Raw genomic sequence first — 19,591 nt, 5'->3', positions numbered from 1 at the left:
CCTTCCCGTCGCTCCCCTCCATTTTCGACGACCGACCCCTGGCCGGCACGCCGCAGCCGTTCCGCAAGTACGGCGCGCGCGACCGAGCGGGCTCGCCGACCGGCAACCAGCTCCCGCAGCAGCGACAGCCCGCCACCGGCAGCGGCGGATCGATTCCCCTCACATCACAGCGCTCGCGCAAGGAGTCGTCGCCCACCGCCCGGCGCCGGCCAGCGCTGGCGCTGGGAAGCTCGGGCACGATACCGCCTGAGGAGACCAATGGCCGACTGAAGAGCACCTACTTCAATCCACAGGTCCGCAAGATCGCGCTTGGGTCCCAGCGAACCTCGAGAATGGTAAGAAGAGCTCTTACTCTCGGCTCCTTCATTGTGCGCATTGGCCAATTCCGTTCGCTCACTGTCCATTGTGTGTGTGTGTGTGTGTGTGTGTGTGTGTGTGTGTGTGTGTGTGTGTGTGTGTGTGTGTGTGTGTGCCGTGCAGGAAAAACTGAGGAACATTCAAATCGGGTCTCTGATCGGCAAGCCCCTCGGGTGGACCAGCGGCGAGGAGGAAGTGCGCGACTTCCGTGCGAAGATGGCGCGACTGTTCGACTTTGACAACTGGGAGCTGGGCGAAAAGGGATTCGCCAACATCCAGCAGGTGATATGCCCCACTCCTCTCTTTTCTTTTTTCCTCTTGACACGTTGCACCAAGTGTCTTGTGATGCTAACGCGCACACACATGAGCAGGTGTCGGGCACCAATTTTGAGCTGCCGTTGGCTGCCGAGCAGGTGCGGGTGAAGCTCCACTTCCCCTCGGGCTCGCTCGTGCGCACCCTGCTCTGCTCCGCCGACGACACCGTCTATGATTTGGGTACCTTGTCCCTCACCCCCCCGCAAACAACTTTCTTCAGTTTGCGGGTGAGCGTTCTTCTCATTCCTCCAACCATACCACCGACACACCAAAGTGGCGACTGGTCTGTCGAGCGTCAAGATCCGACAGGCGATGTCCATCTCGGGCGAAGTCGGCGACTACCTGGTCAAGATCTGCGGGTGACCACCACTGCCGCCCCCACCAAAAGTTGCAGGTGTCAGATGTAACCAACACGACACGACACACCATTTAGATACTCGTGGTACATTCTCAACCTCGACACCAAGCTGCGGAGCGTGGACTACGTGCGCGAGAGCATCAAGCGCAACAAGGAGGTCGAGTTCGTCCTGGTCGAGCGGTCCTCCTTCAAACGAACCGATCTCCAGGAACTGGTCTACCTCGACCACTTCCAGGTTTGCGCGCGAAAAGCCACCACCCACTGTCGTGAGCAGTGCGAACGGCTTGGTTTTTTAGTTGTCGACTCACTTCGTTCGTGCTACCTGCGAGCAGGACGTCGATTTGGGGATGGACACCGAGCCGTTCGATGACGACGAAGATCCGTCCCTCGCCGGCGGATTCGGTGAGAAGAAACACATCCCGCTCTCTGAAATCAAGCGCAACTTTGAGCTTAGGTTCGTACCGTGCGTGTGCGTGTGCGTGTGCGTGCCTGCGCTGCTCTGGTAAAGGCGCCTAACCGCCAACGTGCGCCAGGGTCATTTGCCTGGAGGATGCGGACTTTGGCGAGGTGCCAGCGATGCAGCAGCTCCCCAAGGGCGTGCCCGTCCACTTCTACGTCTCTGCTGCTCTCTACCACGGTACATCCGTATTCCCCTGCGCCGCGGCGGATGATGACGCGGCCACTGATGGTTGTGAATGCTGGGCTGGCGCAGGCGGCGAGAGTTTGGCGCCGGAGATGAAGACGACCGCCACGCCGTCGATGCTCTGGTGTCAGTGGCTGCGGCTCAACCTCCAGATGTGCCAAATTCCCAAGGTAAAGCTGTGTGTCGTGTGTCGTGTGTCGTGTCGGGCGCTCACAACAAGCGCACCGCCAGGCCACACGTCTGTGCCTATCGCTGATGGGCGTCAACCCCAACGACGGGTCCGAGTTCCCGCTCGGGTGGGTGAACCTCAACCTCGTCGACTACAACGGCAACCTTCGCATGGGCGTCACCTCTCTCAATCTCTGGCCGGGCGAAAAGGCCAACCCCATCGGTACTCCCTTTCCTCCCCGACTTGTTGCCTGCCGCTCTTCAGCCACTTCCACCACCACCCCAGCTGCTGACGATCACAACCTTGTTTTTGTGTGTGTCAACACAGGCACGTGCGTGCCGAACTACAAGTCGAAGAATCCGATCAAGCTGATCGTGGAGCTCTACAAATTCCCACACGTGGTCAAGTACAAGCGACCAATCCTCGTCGGTACAGCTCTTGGCAACCAACCAACCAACCAACCAACCAACCAACCAACCAACCAACCAACCAACCAACCAACCACTTCCTTTTATTTATTTATATTTTATTGCTTATGTGCAGCCCCGGCGTACGAGGACAATCCCTACCCGCGAGCGCCGGAACGCAAGCGACTGGTCCACATCATCTCGCAAGGTACCTTAAGCGTGCAGCACCCGCCGCGGTCTGTGTTCGAAGCCTGGTGGCTAATATACGCCCCCCCCCCAATCGCCCCCCACCAAAGATTCGCTCCACATGCCCAGCAGCGAGGAGAAGAAACTGCTGTGGGAGTACCGCCGCACGCTGGCGCCCAACCCCAAGGCTCTCGTACGTGGCCCCTTTTCCTTCCGCGGCTGCGGGGGCTGTGACTCATGTCTGTTGTGTGTGCGGTGGGTGGTGGATGGTGGATGGTGGTGCAGGCCAAGGTGTTAATGGCCATCAACTGGTCGCGACCCGAGGACGTGGCCGAGGCCCACCGCATGCTCACCTACTGGACGCCGTTGTCGCCCATCGAAGCACTCGAGGTACGTCTTGGGCACCTCTCCTGTACTTTGGCCGACGCACAGTGTACCTTCTCACGCAACTCTAACGACGCCCCCCGCACCCACCGCACGCGCACGCGCACCACCGCACACGACATCGACGTTCAGTTGCTCGATGCCTACTTCGCCGACGAGGTGGTGCGCGAGTACGCTGTCGCCAAGCTTTGCCAGGTACTGTTGCTGTGTCTGTGGCTCATGGCACACCCGCGGCAGCTGTTCAGCGAAGCGGAGATTAACGCGTGCGTCCGCGTTTGCAGCTCTCGTTGGACGAGTTGCAGGCCTATCTTCCCCAGCTCACACAGGTCCTCAAATACGAACCCTACCACGATTCAGGTACCGCACACGCACACGCACCGCCGCACACGCACGCACGCACTCACGTTCCGTTTTGTCTCTCGTCGCGTTCAGCACTGGCGCGTTTCCTGTTGGCTGCTGCCTTCCGGCATCGACCGACGATCGGCCACTTCTTTTTCTGGCATCTTCAGGCCGAGCTGCAAGTATGCAGCTTGTTGTCGTGTGTCGTGTGTCGTGTGTCGTGTGTCGTGTGTCGTGTGTCGTATGGCGGTGCGTGTGTGGCGTGAGCAGCTCCAGGACAGATGATGACCGCGTCACGTGGGGGGGGGTGATGATGCTGCGCAGGTTCCTGATATCAGCGAACGCTATTCCCTGCTGCTGGAGGTCTACCTGCGCGGATGCGGTCAACAGCGGGAGGGCCTCCTCAAGCAGATGGAGGTCTCCTCCAAGTTGGGCCGCATCGCCAACCTCATGAAACCCCTTCCCTTCAAGGAGCGCAAGCAGGTAACACGACACACGACACACGACACACGACACACGACACACGACACACGACACACGACACACGACACACACGACACACACGACACACACGACACACACGACACACGAACTCGCACCTCATTCTTTGGCACACAGGCGCTTCAAAACGAGCTGGTGGCTGCGGGTCTGCCCTCCCACTTCATTCTGCCCATGAACCCGGCGTACGTCCGCCCTTTGCCCAACTTCATCTTCATTCCCCCTACCCCCCCTCGCCTCACCTACCCATGGGGCAACCACCAGCTTGGAGGCACGAGATCTGAACTGCGACGAGTGCAAGACCCTCGAGTCCTTCACCGTACCTTTCTCCTTCCTCGTGTCGTGTCGCGCGCGCGCGTGTGTCTGGTCGTGTCGTTGGTCGTGTCGTGTCGTGTCTCGTGTCGTGGGCGGTGCGGGCGAGTTGGTCTTGACATTGCGTTGCTGGGTGCAGGCGCCGCTGTTCCTGTCGTTTGACAACAACGACCCGGCGGGCAGCCCGTTCAAGGTCATCTTCAAGGCGGGCGACGATCTGCGCCAGGACATCCTCATCCTGCAGATGTTCGGTTCGTAGTAGCCACGCACTCTGTCTACACGGCGTGTACAGTTCAACTCATGGCACAATGCCACACACACGACACACATACGACACACACGACACACACAACAATCACACAAACAGGGATCATGGATCGGTTGTGGAAGAAGCACGGGCTGGACCTGCACATGACCCTCTACGGATGCACCGCCACCGGCGAGGCGGCCGGGTGCGTCTCCGCTCGCCCTGGTTCCCCCGGCCTCTTTTGTTTGTGCTTACATCTGCTGCTGCTGCTGCTGCTGCTGCACAGGTTCATCGAGGTGGTGCCGGACTGTGAGACGACGGCCTCCATTCAAAAGGTTTGTTTTCACCACCGTGCCAGGCGCTCGACCGCACAGCACACCACTCACCACCAACTCGCAACCGGTTGCCTTTCGATGGCACATACAGAAAGCTGGCGGTGCGTCGGCGGTGTTCAAGGACTCGGTGCTCACCAACTGGCTCAAGAAATACAACCCACAAGGTACTCCCATCCTCGAGGGTTCCTGGCACGAGTCCGTTCGCTCGCTCACTGCTCTTCCCTTTCTCTTCGGTGTGTGCGCGCACACAGAGGACCAGTGGGCGGGCGTGGAGGACAACTTCATCCGATCGTGCGCCGGCTACTGCGGTACAGCGAGATTGTTTTTGATTTTGTTATTATTTGATTTTGTTTATTTGTTTGTTTTGTTTTGTATTTGTTTCGTTGATTTACTCCTTTTTTTAAATGTTGTTTCCCAATTCCAGTGGCCACCTATGTGCTGGGTATCGGGGATCGTCACAACGACAACGTGCGTTGCAATCAGCCACTCGCTCGCTCGCTCGCACACATGTCACGCCGCGCGCCATGCACGCGTTCGAGCGTCGAACTGATTGGTGGTGATGGTGGTGGTGATGTGGTACACAGATCATGGTGACGTACAGCGGGCACCTGTTCCACATCGACTTTGCCCACTTCCTGGGCAACATGATGGAGTGGAAGGGCTTCAAGCGAGAAACCGCTCCCTTCGGTAACAACCCACCCACTCGCCCGCTCTAATAGTGCCATACCGCGCGCGCGCGTGTGTGTCGTGTGTGTGTCGTGTGTGTGTGTCGTGTGTGTGTGTCGCGTGTGCCATGTTGACGCTGGGGTCTCTTGCAGTGTTCACGCCGCAGTTCCTGCACGTGATGGGCGGAGAGAAGGGCGCCGGGTTCCAGCGCTTCGTGTCGCTCTCGTGCCTGGCCTACAACATCATCCGCCGCTACGCCCACGTCATCATGATCCTCTTCCAGCTGTACGCATTCCGTTCCCTCGCGTGATGCACAACACGCGCTCACCGCACACGACACGACACGCGCTCATCGCACACGACACGACACACGCTCATCGCACACGACACGATACGACACGCGCGCAGATGCTGTCGACGGGCATCAAGGAGTTGAAGGGGGTGGAGGATCTGCACTACTTGCGCGAGGTGCTGGCGTTGAACATGTCCGACGAGAAGGCGGCCGAGTACTTCACCACCAAGATCTACGAGTCGCTCAAGACCAAGCGCACCCAGTTCAACGACGCCATCCACATCCTCGCCAACAACAAGAAGAACGAGTGAGCCCACGACGTCGTCATTCCCGCGTACATTAGCTAACAAAAAAAAACAAGTCTTAATCTAAAACATTCCGCAAACGTTTGCGAAATTTTTGATATTAGTTTGGCTCAAACAATAATTACAGGAGAACAAGAAGAGAGTGGTGATGGTGGTTGGTCGTAGACCACTACTGGGAGGCAGGAACGCCCAGGCGAGTGTAGCGCATCAGCTGCAGACCCATCACCACGGGTTCGGGTATGTCGCCCTCGACGATCCAGTGGCCGTGGTTGGACTTGGAGGCGAGGAAATGGCGCGAGAACTTCCAGTGGCGGTCCACGCTCTCGTCGTTGACGAACTCGCGCTCCTGCTCGTCCCACAGGTAGGTGAAGTCGGCCTGCATCAGCGAGAAGTCCTGCAGCCGCATGTTGGCTCCTCCGTCGCGATGCCAGATCAGCGTCACCCCGTCCCACACGCCTGTCGGCACCACCATTCTTCATTAGCATTTGCTGCGCGTGTGTCGTGTCGTGTGTCGTGTGTGTCGTGTGTGTCGTGTGTGTCGTGTGTGTCGTGTGCTGTGCGTACCGGAGCCGAAGCCGGACTGTCGAATACGCTGGGCTTCGGTCTCGTCGGCAAAGGTGCCATCTGCTGCGACTCGGGTGGGCACCAAGGTCTGACCATTCCAGGTGTAGCTCACCTCCACCTTCCTGCCCTCCCATAGCAGTCCGTCCAAGATACTCAACTCACCTACGAAATGTGCGTGTGCGGTGTGTGTGTGTGTGTGTATGTGGTGTGTATGTGTATGTGTCGCGCGTGTGCGGTCAGCTCCAGCGTTGAGAAAAGCTCGCACGCTGTCGGGCGTACCTGTCTTGCCGTTGTAGATCCATTCCTCGTCGTCCGCTGACTTAATCGACCCACCGCGCACCCCGATAAAGTGTCGCGCACGCAAAAGAGACAGCTGCGCCGCCGCCACCACCGCACATTCACCGACCGAGCTCTGTCAGTACTGCTGCCCGTTGCGTGCGTGTGCGGTGTGTGCGGTGTGCGTGTGCGTGTGCGTGTGTGCGGTGCGTGCGGTGGTGCAAGTACCTTTTGTGCGGTGGTGAGGATGGAGCGGTCCTTCATGCCGTCGATGGCGAGGATCCATTTTATGTTGTCGGCGGGCGTGGGCGCGGCGAGGCACAGCTGCGACTCGCACACGAGCGACAGTTCGATGTAGTCCTGCTGGCCCTCCTTGGCCACCTTGTCCTGGTGCCCGATGCACACGATCTCCCCGATCATCACCTCCCTCGCCAACTTGTCGCACTGCGCGTGTCGTGCGTGCCGTGTCGTGTTATTGCGTGTGTCGTGTGCCGTGCGTGCGCACACGCGTGTGTGGCGTGTGTTACGCACCTTGGCGGTGGGGTACAGCTTGAGGCCGTGTTCGCTGACGGTGCACCACATCTTCTTCCAGCTCTTGGAGAAGAGCATCATCGGCCCGGCGTGGTACGGTCGCTGCTGCGCGCCGGCGCCGCGCAGTCGCTCCACGCGCGACTTCTTCGCAATTGCCAGCGCGACGATGCCCCCGGCAAACGCCGACGCGTCGCCGTCGAGCTGCATCTCCCGCAGCAGATCCTTGAATCGATCCGCCCGATTCTTTGATATGCCCGCGCCCTCTACACAACACTCACTTCAGCACACACCGCACACACACACACCACCGCACGCACGCACTTCGCACACGCACACACGCACACGTACTGGTGAGTTTGTTGATGGTCTTGTCGCGTTGGATGTACTGCTGTCGCCGGCGTTCGGCCTCCTCGGGGTCCTCCGAGGTGAGCGGCACGCTCTCCACGCTCTCCCCGCTGCTCCCGCTGCTGTGGTCACCGCCGTCGACGCTCAACGGGTCGTCGAACAGGTGGGTGAGCCGCCGGCGCGACGGCGAATGCAGCCCGCCCGCGCCGCCGCCGCCGTTGTTGCTGTTGTTGCCGGCGCTGACCAGGCCGCCACTGTTCTGCTTGCGCACGATGCGCCGTTCAGTGTCGCCGCCGCCACCACCGGCAGCCGGGCTGGGTTGGGCGGGCGACGACGCGGAGAGGGCGGACTTGGCGGGCGCGGGAGAGGCACCCGCGCCGGCGACGATTGCGGCCGAACGCGGGGGTCCGCCGAGCGACGACTGGCGCTGGTGGCCGCCGCCGGGTACTCTCGGCGACGGCGAAGGTGACGCGGTGGTGCGCGGCGACGCCGACGATGACGTCGACGAGGAGACGGCGCGGGGGGAGGGGGACGACAGGGGCGACGGCGAGGTGGTGGTCGGGGAGGAGGACAGGCGCGGCGATTCGGTCTCGCCCGGGCGCGGCGAACCGACCCGCACCCCGTCGGGCCGCTCTGCCCCCGGAAAGTAGCTGCGCAGCTTGTTCAGCGTTTGCCCTGTGGCCACCGCTGCGTCAGTCCATGTGTGCGTGTGCGGTCGTGCGTGTGCGGTGTGTGCGGTGAGTGTGTGCGGTGGGTTGTGTGTACCGACGGCGAGCAGCTTGTTCCACGAGCCGGCGATGAGGATGTACTTCTTGATGATGGTGACCTTGGTGCGGACCTCCCACAGCACAAAGTCGGTGCTCATCCAAAAGTTGACCAGCCGCTGGTAGTCGGCCGACGTCGGGTCGCTGGGCCGGTAGGCGTACTTCTTGGGGTTGTACAGCGTCGAACCGGTCGGGAATGCCTCCAACACCTGTCCAAGCCCTACCGTCAGTCATGCGTGTCGTGTGTCGTGTCGTGCCGTGTGCGTCGTGTCGTATCGGGTCGTGTCGTGTCGTGTGTGCTGTGTCGTGTGTGCATACGGTTTTGATCTGCATGAGACTGATACAGTCCTCTCGCTGTCGGGCGATGTCTTCGGCTGTGCGTGCGCCCTCCGTTTCGACTTCCACCACCCGCACCTGGCCACGCCATCGCAAACAACAGCAAAACGTTGGACACGACACGACACGACACGACACGACACGACACGAGACACGACACGACACGACACGACACGACACGACACGACCAACAACACGACCAACGACACGACCAACGACACACAAATGGGGGGAGTTGGCCAGGTAGGTACCCAAGACATCATGTCGTCGAGAATGATTAGCATGAGTCTTCTGAGGTTTTCGATGCGCTCGGGCGGCTGCGAGGGAGAGGAACGCGACGGCGACAATGGCGTGGCGGGAAACGGAGACGAAGAAGAAGATCTTGGCGAAGATGAAGATGAAGATGAAAAAGATGATGAAGAAGAAGATGATGATGAAGAAGAAGAAGAAGAAGAAGGTGAAGTGACTTCTCCGCCCAGCGAGTAGGTTCGTCGGTGGATTGCCATCGATGAGGGCGAGAGCGGGCCGCGCGGCGAGGCGGCAGGAGCAAACGGCTGCTTGAAGGGGCTACTGGTGGTCTGGGTCGTGGACGAGTCGTGGCGGTGGCTCTGAGGCGACTCGGGCGGCGAGGCGGCGGCGGTGGTCGGCGGCTGGGTCACGGCCCGTGAGGGGGGGATATGTGGCGTTGCGGCGCGGCGCCGGCGGGGCGACAAGGCCGACGGCGAGGCCAGGAAGCTGGTGCTGGCGGCGAAGCTCACGCCACCCGATGATGAAGATAATGAAGAAGATGATGACGATGATGATGAAGAGGGAGATGATGATGAAGCGGATTGGGAGAGCTTGTGGGAGAGGGAGGGGACCACTTTGCCTCGCACAACCTTGGAGGGGGAAGAGGTGGGCGAGCGGGTGGCCACCGCTGGCGGCGATCCATACTCCATGATGAGCGCGTAGAGTTCTTCCAAATCCTCTTCTTCCTCACTACCACCACTGCTACTACTTCTGGATTTGTGGTGTCGCACAGAAGAACAGTTTAGTTTAGGTGAAGCTGAAAGAAACGGTTCGAAAATGACCGTTAAAAATGAGCTAATAATGCTCCAAAAAGGGTCTTTACCAAAAAAGCAATCTCACAAGATTTATTTCATTATTAAAAAATTGAAACAAATGAGTTTTGAAAAGAGGTACCTTGAGAAGTAGCCTTCGTAGGCGGCGGAGAGATCGGGACAGGTGCTGGCGCGCTGCTTGAGGTGCAGCTCGAGGAGGGTCCTGGGGCTCTCGCTGACCGAGAACGAGACCGAGCGCTCTGCGTTCTTGGCGAGTGGCGTCTTCCACACGATATTGGGCCGTGCGCAGCCGCGTAGGGGCACCATCGCCACGCCAGAGCTGGCGTCCTTGATCTCCTCCTCTTTCGCTGTAATGCGGGTGAGCGTGGAAAGAAGAAAGAACGAAAGCGACAAGCGACAAAGAACGAAAAAGGAGGAGAACGAACCGAGGAGGAGCGCGGCGATGGTCTTGCTGGCGGCCACATCGCGCGCCGACATGCCGGCCGTGTCCCCGAAGGTACGCAAGCGCACATCGGGCACTGGCCGCGACAGCAGCTCACGGACCGCCCTCTCGTAGCCTCGCTTGCTGGCCACATGCAGCAGAGACTCGCCTCGCCTGTTCTTGGTCGTGTGCGTGATGTGAGAATTACGCGAGTGCGTACGCGTGCGGTGTGGTGTGTGCGTGTGCGTGTGCGGTGGTGTGTGCGGTGGTGCGTGTGCGCAGACAGTTGGGCGTACTTGGAACGAACGGACCGATCGAGGCCCTCGGCCGTAAGGAGTCGCAGGGCGAGGGCCTCGGTGTCGGCCACGTGGAAGGGCGTGAGGCCCTCGGACAGCGAGGCGATGTTGGGGTCGGCTCCGGCCTCGAGCAGGATCTGAACCAGCCGCAGCTTGGTCTTCTCCAGCCGCTTGGCCTGGTCCTCTAGCTCCGACAAGTCCACCACCGAGTCCTGGTCACGGTCAAAGTAACTCCGAAGCACGGCCCGCGTGGTGACCTGTGTCGCCATTGGCCCTCCCACGGCATTCATGTCCACCGTCTCCTTCTTCTTCTTCTTCATGATCATACTATTCGTCTTCTTCTTCTTCTTCCTACTCTCCGGGTCGTCGTGCTGTTGAGCGTGGAGCTGCTCGAACGCCGCGCGGAGGTGTGGCGGGAAAGCGGCGGCGTAGTGGAGGGCGGTCCACCCGTGGTCGTCCTGCGCATTGAGGTCGATCCACTCGCGATGGCGCCGGAGCAGGCCCTTCACCACGGCCAGCTGGCCGTGCTCGGCGGCGGTGGCCACCAGCGTCTGGCCCTCGGCGCTGCTGCGCACCACCAGCCCGGCGCCGGTGTTGGCGATGAGATTGAAGAGGCTCTCGGTCTTGCCCGTGCGGGCCAAGTCATGGGCGAGCAGCGCCGTTGTGCGGTCGTGGCTTCTCGAGCCTCCGCGATGGGTCATGACCGCTGATAGTCAATCGTGAAGCGAGGCCGACAGTGTAAGCCGTTGAAGCTGAAACTGAAGACCAAGCTTGTCGTGTACGATAAGAGTTGGGCTGAAGTGGTACAAACGCGATGATGTGCCGCAGCGGGCTCCGCTCTTCAAAAAGACGTGAGGAGAAACGCGGTACGCAGAAGGAAAGGGGGAGCAAGAGTGTCACCGGTGGTCGAGCGCAGAGAAAGTGCTGGAATACTTGGTGACTCCCCGCCCACCATGATGTGTGCGGCATGTTCAGGGCTAACCTTAGCACATTACCTGAGCCAGGTGCGTGACCCTACGCACAAACCAACGCACCATACCAGCCAAAGAACGAAGCGCGGGATTTCGGCCCTCAAGTTTGAGGTGGTGGCTTGTGGTTGGGGGGGGGGCACGTTCGGTGGACAGCGCCGACGCAGCGTGCTGAGGAGGGCACGCAACAACAACAGAAGCTCAGTTCTCCAATGGCACGCGCAACTGTTGGCTGCGCCATAAAATTCAAAATATTTCAGGGCAAACGCGGTGAAATATTTTAAATTCCAGGTCTCGACAACGGCATGTGGACGAGGATGTGCGTGGCGAGCAGGTCCTCCGCCCAAGCTGTGCTGCGAGAAGAAGGGTGAGGTCGTCTTCAAGATGATGAGCTCGGCATCGTTCGGGCTGCCGGTGGGTTCGCCCCCCAATTCGAATCTCACTTCATCATCGTCCGCCCATCAGATTCGATTGAGCCGGCGATCGTCGGTCTCGCTCGGGGCGCCGCTGCTCTCCACCCTCGAGCGCACCATGTCCGTCCTACGCGGCGACATCGTCGAGAAGATGAAGGAGAGCGTGGGCTACGAGCTCGAGCCGGCCCTCGCCGCCCACAATCTCCACCGTCGCCTCAGTCGAGGCGGCTCATCTTCCACATCGACATCGCAGCAACAGCAGCACTCCGTGATGACCTCCATGGGCGAGGTCATCGATGTGGGCGGCAGCCCCATACCGTTGGCTCGTCGCAAGCACAGGAAGTGGCGCAAGCCGGGGAGGATGAAGGGCTCATCGTCATCTTCAAGGAATCTGACCGAGGACCCTCTGAGAGATGGAGATGGAGGAGCTGGGGAGGGAGGAGATGGAGACGATAATGATGAAGATGAAGAGGAGGAGGTGAGGAGGAGCCAGCGGGGCCGACGGCGCGCGCAGTCGTTCATGGGCGAGGAGACGGAGAACGACTGGGACGACGACGACTCGGTCGACGAGGACCAGCTGCGGCGCCGCCAAGAACGAATCGAGTCTGCGCGACGAAGAGCGAAAGCGACGAAGAAAAGCGGCAACGCAGCAGCGCCTCAGCAGATGAGGAACGACGGTGGTGGCGACGACGATGTCGGCTCGATGGCCGACGCCGCAGCCGCGGCCGCCGCGCGAGATCCGGCGCTGTCGACTTCATCGTCGCTGGGCTCGTCGTCGGCGAGCATGCTGACGTCGACAGTGCAGCCGCAGCTGCTCTCGCTGGCCTCGTCGTCGGCCGTGCCCACGCGCGGCCAGTCGCCGGCGTTCCGCTCGCCGCTCCTCGAGCAGCACGACCAGATGCTCAAGCAGTGGCAGCAGGCCAACAAGATCCACCGACCACTCCGACGAGGTGAGGCGCGGCCCGGCGGCGGCAACGACGACAGCGACGAGGACCTGGAGGCCGGCCTGCCGCTGCTGTCGCGCGACAAGGCCGCGGCGGCGGCTGCAGGCGCTGGCGGTGGTGTGGGCGGCGGCAAGAAGGGCGGCGGCTACGGCTACGGCGGCGTCGAGGTGCGGGAGGACTACGACGAAGCGGTGATGTTCCTCAAGGACCTGTGCGAGTCGCTCCACCTGTTCGGCGCACCGGCGCACCGCATCGAATACAACATGATGCGAGCCAGGTACCTCCTCCTCCTCCTTCTTGCGCGGTGACGTCACCATAGACGACTGGTGCCAACCAACCGATCACGGGCGGAACTGCTGAGACTAACTTCTTTGCTTCGCTTTCGTGCTCTTTGTTTCGTGATATCTTAGCGATGGCCTCGACATCGTGGCGGCCTACGCCGTGTTCCCCGAGCTCTGCATTCTGTCCTTCGGCCCGCAGGACGACGGGTTTGTTCTATCTTCAACAATCATTCACTGTCACCGTCTTCTCGTTGGTGGTGGCCTCTCACAACTTCTTCTCTGTCTCTTTCTCTTTTCTCTTTTCTTTTCTGTGTCGCTGTGGACACGACAGGGGGACGATCAGGAAGGCCGAGACGTACCTCTACCGCAAGAACCAGGGCGGACTCAACTGCGCCAAGCTGCGGTGGTGCGATGACCTGGCCACCAAGGGTAACCCCTTCCTCACTTCGCCTTTGTTGGTGTGTGTGCGCGCGCGCGTGCGTGTCGTGTCGTGTTATGTGAGCCTGCTTGCCCGCCTCACCCGTGTGCTGCGCCTACGCAGTGGCCAATCAGGAGATTGGTGTAAAGGAGGCGGCTATGGAACTGTACATTATTCGGCAACTTGGACCCGTCTATCCTCTGTGGGTCAAGGTAACCACCACCAACCACCACCAACCTCTTGCTCGAGCTTATCTTGGAATGTCAAGACTGCCCAAGGACTAAACACACAAAACAAAACAAACTGTTTTGTCTCCGCCTTCCCTCCGTAGCTGCTCATGTACGGCTTCGCTTCACTGGCCGTGTGCGCAGTCTTCTTCCGCGGCGGATGGCTAGGTGCGTGTGTGTGGTGTGTGCGGTGTGTGCGTGTGCGTGTGTGCATGGGAGCGCGTGCGTGCACAAGGAGCTCATACCGTTTCGATGCGTGGCTGCAGAGATGTTGGTGAGCTTGGTGCTGGGAACCGGAGTCGGGGTGGTGAGCTTGATCGGCACCCGGTACGGCAGCGTGGAGCGGATGCTGGAAGCCATTGTTTCGATCGCAGCCGCCTTCCTGGCGCGCCTCTTCGTCGAATACGTCTATCCGGCCTGCTGGGGCGCCATATCCCTGTCAACCATCGTGTGGATGCTTCCCGGTATCGCCCAATTTGCTGTGTGTGTGCGGTTGTGTGTGTGTGTGTGGTTGTGTGGTTGTGTGTGTTTGTGTGTGGTTGTGTGTGCGCGCGTGTGTGTGCGTGTGTATGTGTGTTGCATGCCTAATCGTGAGTTTTTTTGTGTAAACAGGATTGTCGCTAACGGTGGGTGTAAACGAGTTGGCCGAGCGCAAGATGATATCAGGCACGGTGCGCGTCTTCTTCGCTATGCTCATCGCGCTCGAGCTCGGCTTCGGTCTGGCGATCGGTACCCACCTTACCGCCCTCTCAAGCGCAGCGCGTTGCTGATGATCGAATGCGCACTCCGCCCAATTTCAGGCTCGCTTCTCGTCTTTTGGGAGGACGAGGCCGAGTTTCTTGAGAAGGCGGGCGACCACCTATGCGACGGCACCAACGGCTGGGTCATGCTCCTCTTTTTCTTCGTCATCTGCATCACCTTCAATGGTCTTCAGGAGGCCCTGCCCAACCAGGTACGTCTGACCACCGCCCAACCCACGCATTCCTGCATTCCACTCACACGCGCATACAGTGGCCGATGATGACCTTCACTGCGTCGTTGAGCTACGGCCTGTCATTCCTGGGCGGTTTGGCCGGCCTTCGGCCCCAGATCTGCACCACCGTTTCCGCCTTCGCGACCGGCATCGTCGGCAACGCCCACGCGCGGCTCACAGGCCACACAGCGACCATTCCTATTAACGCAGGCACGCTTCGCTTCTCTCTTTCTTTTCGCTTTCGTTCTTTGTTCGCTTTCGTTCTTCTTGCTAACGGTCTTCGTCTTCGCTTTTCTTTCTTGCAGGAATTCTCGTCTTGGTGCCGGGGTCGGTGGGCGTGCGCGGCGTGAAGGCGCTGATGGAGAACGACATCGTGTCGGGCATCCAGTTCGGCTTCTCGATGCTCACCATCGCCCTCTCCATCATCGTCGGTCTCTTCGTCGCCAACATGCTCTTCCCGCTCGCAACCAAAGCTGCGCCCAAGCCCGCCAGCCCGGACGCCAACAATAGCACCGACCTCGGCGTTTCCCAAGGCCCGCTCGACCACATCTCTCCGCCGCACGAACTGCAGCGATTCTCCGCCAAGTAACAAAATTCGTACATAAAGGGAGTTCACTGCGGTGCCGCCCGGTGCGCGCTCCTCATCTCAATTCATTCATTCATTCGTTCATCCATTCATTCATCCGCAGCCAAGAATATCATTGGTTCCACTAGAGTCGTGCCTGGGCGAACTGGGCGGGCTCGTCGGCCAACTTGACGATCAGCTTGCCCTTGTTCGCACCTGGTAGTTTGGATATCAGAGCTTGCTTGATGAGATACGGTTGCCTTGTGTCGTGTGTTGTGTGTGTGTGTGTGTGGTGTGTGTGTGTAGTGTTAGGCACACGCACCGGTGAAGAGCATGTTGAGGTATTCGGGGGCGCGCTCGAGACCCTCGACCACCTCCTCGGCGTACTTGAGCTTGCCCTCCTTCACCCACTGGCCCAGCTCGCGAATGGCTGCAATGGGACACCCCTTTAGATCAGACACCACGACCCAACCGCGGGGGGAACGAGAAAAATAAAGAAAGCGATAGCTAACGCGAAACGCGTACCAAGAGGGTACTCGGGGATGTAGTCGAAGAGCACGAATCCTTCCATGCGCGCACTGTGCACAAGCAGCGACAGGTAGTTGGCCGGACCTGTGCGGACCATCGTCAGCCGCCATCGATCGAACACACACGACACACACGACACACGACACACACACACGTACCCTTGGTTTGGGCGGCGTTGTACTGCGAGATGGCGCCGCAGATGACGATGCGTGCGCCTGCGCGACCACATTGCCATTCACTGAATGAGTCGGTGGACTACGACAGAGCGCAGGGGATCGCCCACGAGCGCGCCGTACCCTTTCGGATCCGCTTGAGTGCGACGTCGAGGATGTCGCCGCCCACGTTGTCGAAGAACACGTCGACGCCCTTCGGGCAGGCCTGGCGGATCTCATCGTTGAGTTGGTCGGCCGACTTGCCCTTGTAGTTGACCACGGCGTCGAAGCCGAGCTCGTCGACCAGCCACTTGCACTTCTCGTCCGACCCCGCAATGCCCACTGCGCGCGCGATCAGGCGTCGGCGTGGGCGTGGGCGTGGGCGTCAGCGTCAATGTAAGGTATGCGCGCGGTTGGTGGTGAGGAATGCAAGAATGCTGGACGTACCGACACGGCACCCCTTGATCTTGGCGATCTGGCCCACCACCGACCCAACAGCTGTTGTTCGTCCAAGGAGAGTCATGAACGCTCGAATACGCGGCACGACGCTCACACGGCACACAACACGACACGACACGACATGACACGTACCGCCAGCAGCGCCAGAGACGAGGACGGTCTCACCGGCCTTGGGCAGACCAACGCGCAGCAGGCCGAAGTAAGCGGTGATGCCCGTCCCGCCCAGTACCTGCACACCAAACGAAATGTGTTGAGTTCAACCCAACTACACCACCCACCCACCCACCGCCGCCGCCGCCGCCGCCAACACCGCTAACACCACCGACAAGACCAGCTCGCGTACGCCGAGGAACAGGGTGGGGGCAAAGCCGGGGACCAGCTTCTCCCACCCGCCGCGCTTGCCGTCAGCCACGGCGTACTTCTGCCAGCCGCCGATTCCTGCGCGCACGTGCGGCGTGGTGGTTAGGCCAGCGCCGGGCCGGACGCTCCGACACGCGCACAGCAGTGTGGTCTCCTCAAGGCCGCGGGCGCGTACCGGACACAAGGTCGCCCACGCGGAACTTGGGGTTCTTGGAAGCAATGACCTGCACACGTGCACGTGTGTCGTTAGAGCGTGTGCGCACACGTGTGTGTCAAAGCGCACGCGCACATGCGCTTACCTGACCCACGGTCTGCCCGCGCATCACGTCACCCAGCTTCACCGGCGCGATGTACGACCTGATGGAACGCACGGCGAGAAGGTAAGCGTCAGCGCATGAAGAGTCCAAAGCAAACGGCGCGGCGGAGGTGCGGGACGCGTACTTGACGTCGTTCATCCAGCCACGCATGGCCGGGTCGAGAGACAAGTACACGTTCTTCACCACAAACTGCGGGCGATTCAATTCAGTTTTTATTTTTATTTATAAATAAATAGAATGTACAAAGGGAGAAAGGCATCAAACAATAAATAAAATATATAATTTATATATCAGTACATTAAAAAAGGTACCTGGCCGTCGGCGGGTTCGGGGATGGGTTCTTCGACGATCTTGAAGAGGGAGGCATCGGGCATGCCCGTGCCAGGGCGCTTCACCAAAAGTACCTTCGTGTTGCTGTCGCCGTTCATCTTCTTGGGTGGTGTCTGTGCAAACGTTGTCCGCGTTGCCCCTCTCACGTTGTTGTTTGGGCGGACTTGTTGCTTTCCCAGATGAAATGTTCCGTGTTGCGGAAAAGCTGCTTTTCTTTTTGTCTCGCTGCTCTGGTTGGGTGGCTTGTTTTGGCCAAATTTCTAGAAATTCCGTCGAAGAATATTTTGGCATGCGTGGAATGCAACTCCATACCGCCCAGCGGTCTGGTATGAAGTTTTTGGCATGCGTGGAATGCAACGCCGCAATCCGGGGATCTCGCGAGCTGAGATCTACCCATGAAGATCAGAGGGGCTAGGCAGCGAGCTGGAAGGAGACGCAGCCAGACGATATCAATAAAGAACCGAGAGGAAACCCAGGAGATGGAAGGTAACGTTACTAGAACTGGGAGAAGAGCTGTTTGTATTGGATTTCATGGTTTTAGGAGGTGAGATGCAACCAGAGAGATGTCGTGGGGGCCATGGGCTCACGTCGCTGGCGAGGAGCCGTGGTGGTCGTCTCCGCCTCCTTCCTGCTGGTCACGGATATCGTCAGCCTGCAGGATGTGGAAGTCCCACGACCGTGGTCGCTCCTCTTGCTCCTTCTTCTCTGGTGGGCTGTTGTTCTTCGCGTCTTCGCGACCTCGCCTGCCGTCGTCTTCCTTTTCTCCTTCTCTCCCCTTCGTTCTTCGCTTTCGCTTTCGTTCTTTCGTCGTGTTCGATCCGTCGCTTTCGCTCTTCTGTCCGTCCGTCGGCGCTGAGGCCTTGCGCTTGGCCCGCGATCTGATCCACTGCTGCGGCGGAGACGACGACGGCTGCCTCTCCGCCCCACCGCTCTCTCCGCTTTCAGCATCGCCCGGCTTCATGCGCTGGAGGAACTCCTGCCACCGCTTGACGCGCTGATGGCTCCGTCGCTGCTCGATCTGCTTCGTCCACATCTGGAGGCACTTGTCGTAGGACATGTCCCCGCTCAGCGCCGATGGTGGCGCTGTCTCCTCGGGCCAGGCCCCGTCTTGTCCCCGACTGCGTCCGTAGTGGGCCGAAGGAAGCGCTCCCGGAGCGGTCATCGGGGGCGATGGCAGCCGTGCGGCGGGCGGTGAGGTCGAAGAAGGCGGAGCTGCGGCCGAGGGCAGCAGAAGCAGTGGCGACGGCGGGGCGGAGAGGGAGCCGTACGGTGATGAAGAGGAAAACGATGAAGAAGACGAGAACGACGACGAAGAGGAGTAGGTGGACATCGACCAGGGCGAGGGCGGGGAAGGGACTCGCGCGCTCGGGGCCGTTGCGGCCGCTTCGGCGATCGCCCCGCGGCCTCGATTGCTGCCACGGCCAACGGAGCTTGGGCTTGTCACGTGAAGAAGCCGCACGTGGGGCGAGGTCGGGAGAGAATTGGAGTCGGCCGCAAGCTCGCTCTTGTTGGTGCTGATGGTGGTGCTGGAGCTGGAGCTGCTGCTCGTTCCCGGGTCTGACCAAGAGGTGCGTCGTCGTATCTGTTGGTGGCGGTGCTGCTTGATGGTCTGCAGATGGGGCCGCCGGGGACGAAGAAGAGAGGACGTAGAAAGAAAGATGAAGATGAAGAAGTCGAGGTGGCGTCTGCTGGCGAGTCATGACGGAGGTGGGACAGGAGTCGATCAGACGAAAGGGCCGAGTGGACCCAGCCTGGGCCTTTGGTGGAGGCCTCAGGCAATCTTTCGCGTGTCCACTCCCCGAGCGGGCGCGGCGGTGAAGGTGGATGTGTTATGAAGGCCAGCGTGCCCTTGCGGTGGCCGCCCCGAAGGTGAGCCTCTCGCTGGCTGTGGGGATCCTCCTCCTGCTGAGGCTGCGCTCGAGTGAGATCGATCTCCTCCGAGTTCGAGTGGTGGTCGAGTCGCGGTGGTCGCTCGTGCCCACGCGCATCTGGCTCTCGATGGGCTCTGTCCTCCTCAGAGGCTTCGCCGACCTCCTTCTCCTCGTTGAGGAGGAAGTAGATGGACGAAGTCCGTCTGTCTCCCTTCATGGCGGCGGTGGCCGAACGGCCAGCGGCGGCCAACTCGTCGCCTGTCGGCGCGACGAAGCTCTTTTCTTTTCGTTCTGGCTTCTTCTCCTCGTTTACCTTTACCTTGGGGTGTCTCGGGGAGGGTTGTTGAGGCCGAGGGTGGGATCCGACGTGCTACGCGT

General features: G+C 60.2%; 5 protein-coding genes across 5 annotated transcripts in view; 2 read left to right on the top strand and 3 right to left on the bottom strand.

Annotated features, from left to right (window-relative positions):
* ACA1_380980 (phosphoinositide 3kinase family, accessory domain (pik domain) domain containing protein) overlaps positions 1 to 5,819 on the top strand; it is a gene marked incomplete at both ends in the record, with an annotated part of 8,480 nt that extends 2,661 nt beyond the window's left edge. Inside the window, 28 exons of the mRNA XM_004336386.1 lie at positions 57 to 335; positions 523 to 639; positions 771 to 852; positions 947 to 1,031; positions 1,106 to 1,265; positions 1,363 to 1,484; positions 1,564 to 1,667; positions 1,743 to 1,843; positions 1,905 to 2,064; positions 2,170 to 2,271; positions 2,386 to 2,457; positions 2,546 to 2,628; positions 2,721 to 2,825; positions 2,952 to 3,014; positions 3,101 to 3,176; positions 3,252 to 3,340; positions 3,522 to 3,641; positions 3,777 to 3,841; positions 3,921 to 3,975; positions 4,108 to 4,219; positions 4,336 to 4,420; positions 4,502 to 4,514; positions 4,642 to 4,714; positions 4,802 to 4,858; positions 4,975 to 5,018; positions 5,135 to 5,237; positions 5,369 to 5,478; positions 5,625 to 5,819. Of these exons, the coding sequence (XP_004336434.1) occupies positions 57 to 335; positions 523 to 639; positions 771 to 852; positions 947 to 1,031; positions 1,106 to 1,265; positions 1,363 to 1,484; positions 1,564 to 1,667; positions 1,743 to 1,843; positions 1,905 to 2,064; positions 2,170 to 2,271; positions 2,386 to 2,457; positions 2,546 to 2,628; positions 2,721 to 2,825; positions 2,952 to 3,014; positions 3,101 to 3,176; positions 3,252 to 3,340; positions 3,522 to 3,641; positions 3,777 to 3,841; positions 3,921 to 3,975; positions 4,108 to 4,219; positions 4,336 to 4,420; positions 4,502 to 4,514; positions 4,642 to 4,714; positions 4,802 to 4,858; positions 4,975 to 5,018; positions 5,135 to 5,237; positions 5,369 to 5,478; positions 5,625 to 5,819 (2,832 nt within the window). The remainder of the gene's footprint in view (positions 1 to 56; positions 336 to 522; positions 640 to 770; positions 853 to 946; positions 1,032 to 1,105; positions 1,266 to 1,362; positions 1,485 to 1,563; positions 1,668 to 1,742; positions 1,844 to 1,904; positions 2,065 to 2,169; positions 2,272 to 2,385; positions 2,458 to 2,545; positions 2,629 to 2,720; positions 2,826 to 2,951; positions 3,015 to 3,100; positions 3,177 to 3,251; positions 3,341 to 3,521; positions 3,642 to 3,776; positions 3,842 to 3,920; positions 3,976 to 4,107; positions 4,220 to 4,335; positions 4,421 to 4,501; positions 4,515 to 4,641; positions 4,715 to 4,801; positions 4,859 to 4,974; positions 5,019 to 5,134; positions 5,238 to 5,368; positions 5,479 to 5,624) is intronic.
* Positions 5,820 to 5,982: 163 nt separating this feature from the next.
* On the bottom strand, positions 5,983 to 11,108 carry ACA1_380970 (ankyrin repeat-containing protein; the record flags this gene model as incomplete). Its single annotated transcript, XM_004336385.1, has 12 exons — positions 5,983 to 6,269; positions 6,378 to 6,539; positions 6,657 to 6,750; positions 6,882 to 7,097; positions 7,185 to 7,447; positions 7,533 to 8,204; positions 8,295 to 8,502; positions 8,612 to 8,707; positions 8,881 to 9,628; positions 9,812 to 10,037; positions 10,116 to 10,285; positions 10,408 to 11,108. The coding sequence occupies 12 exons, from the start codon at positions 11,106 to 11,108 to the stop codon at positions 5,983 to 5,985; spliced, it is 3,843 nt and encodes a 1,280-aa protein (XP_004336433.1).
* A 651-nt stretch (positions 11,109 to 11,759) lies between these two features.
* On the top strand, positions 11,760 to 15,220 carry ACA1_380960 (uncharacterized protein; the record flags this gene model as incomplete). Its single annotated transcript, XM_004336384.1, has 10 exons — positions 11,760 to 13,009; positions 13,143 to 13,220; positions 13,345 to 13,442; positions 13,555 to 13,643; positions 13,763 to 13,826; positions 13,925 to 14,122; positions 14,271 to 14,387; positions 14,459 to 14,610; positions 14,670 to 14,724; positions 14,937 to 15,220. The coding sequence occupies 10 exons, from the start codon at positions 11,760 to 11,762 to the stop codon at positions 15,218 to 15,220; spliced, it is 2,385 nt and encodes a 794-aa protein (XP_004336432.1).
* A 121-nt stretch (positions 15,221 to 15,341) lies between these two features.
* On the bottom strand, positions 15,342 to 17,440 carry ACA1_380950 (alcohol dehydrogenase, zinccontaining, putative; the record flags this gene model as incomplete). Its single annotated transcript, XM_004336383.1, has 12 exons — positions 15,342 to 15,412; positions 15,519 to 15,626; positions 15,722 to 15,808; positions 15,883 to 15,939; positions 16,021 to 16,218; positions 16,324 to 16,374; positions 16,468 to 16,564; positions 16,679 to 16,773; positions 16,871 to 16,919; positions 16,995 to 17,052; positions 17,137 to 17,201; positions 17,324 to 17,440. 12 exons carry the CDS (start codon positions 17,438 to 17,440, stop codon positions 15,342 to 15,344), a joined length of 1,053 nt encoding a protein of 350 aa, XP_004336431.1.
* A 485-nt stretch (positions 17,441 to 17,925) lies between these two features.
* ACA1_380940 (uncharacterized protein) lies at positions 17,926 to 18,672 on the bottom strand (the record flags this gene model as incomplete). Its single annotated transcript, XM_004336382.1, has 1 exon — positions 17,926 to 18,672. The coding sequence occupies one exon, from the start codon at positions 18,670 to 18,672 to the stop codon at positions 17,926 to 17,928; it is 747 nt and encodes a 248-aa protein (XP_004336430.1).
* Between the last annotated feature and the right edge of the window lie 919 nt (positions 18,673 to 19,591).

This window comes from Acanthamoeba castellanii, assembly GCF_000313135.1.
Source record: "Acanthamoeba castellanii str. Neff unplaced genomic scaffold scf7180000084712, whole genome shotgun sequence".
Taxonomy (NCBI): Eukaryota; Discosea; order Longamoebia; family Acanthamoebidae; genus Acanthamoeba; species Acanthamoeba castellanii.
Note: the sequence above shows the minus strand (reverse complement) of the source record. Positions and strands in the feature narration are given on the sequence as shown.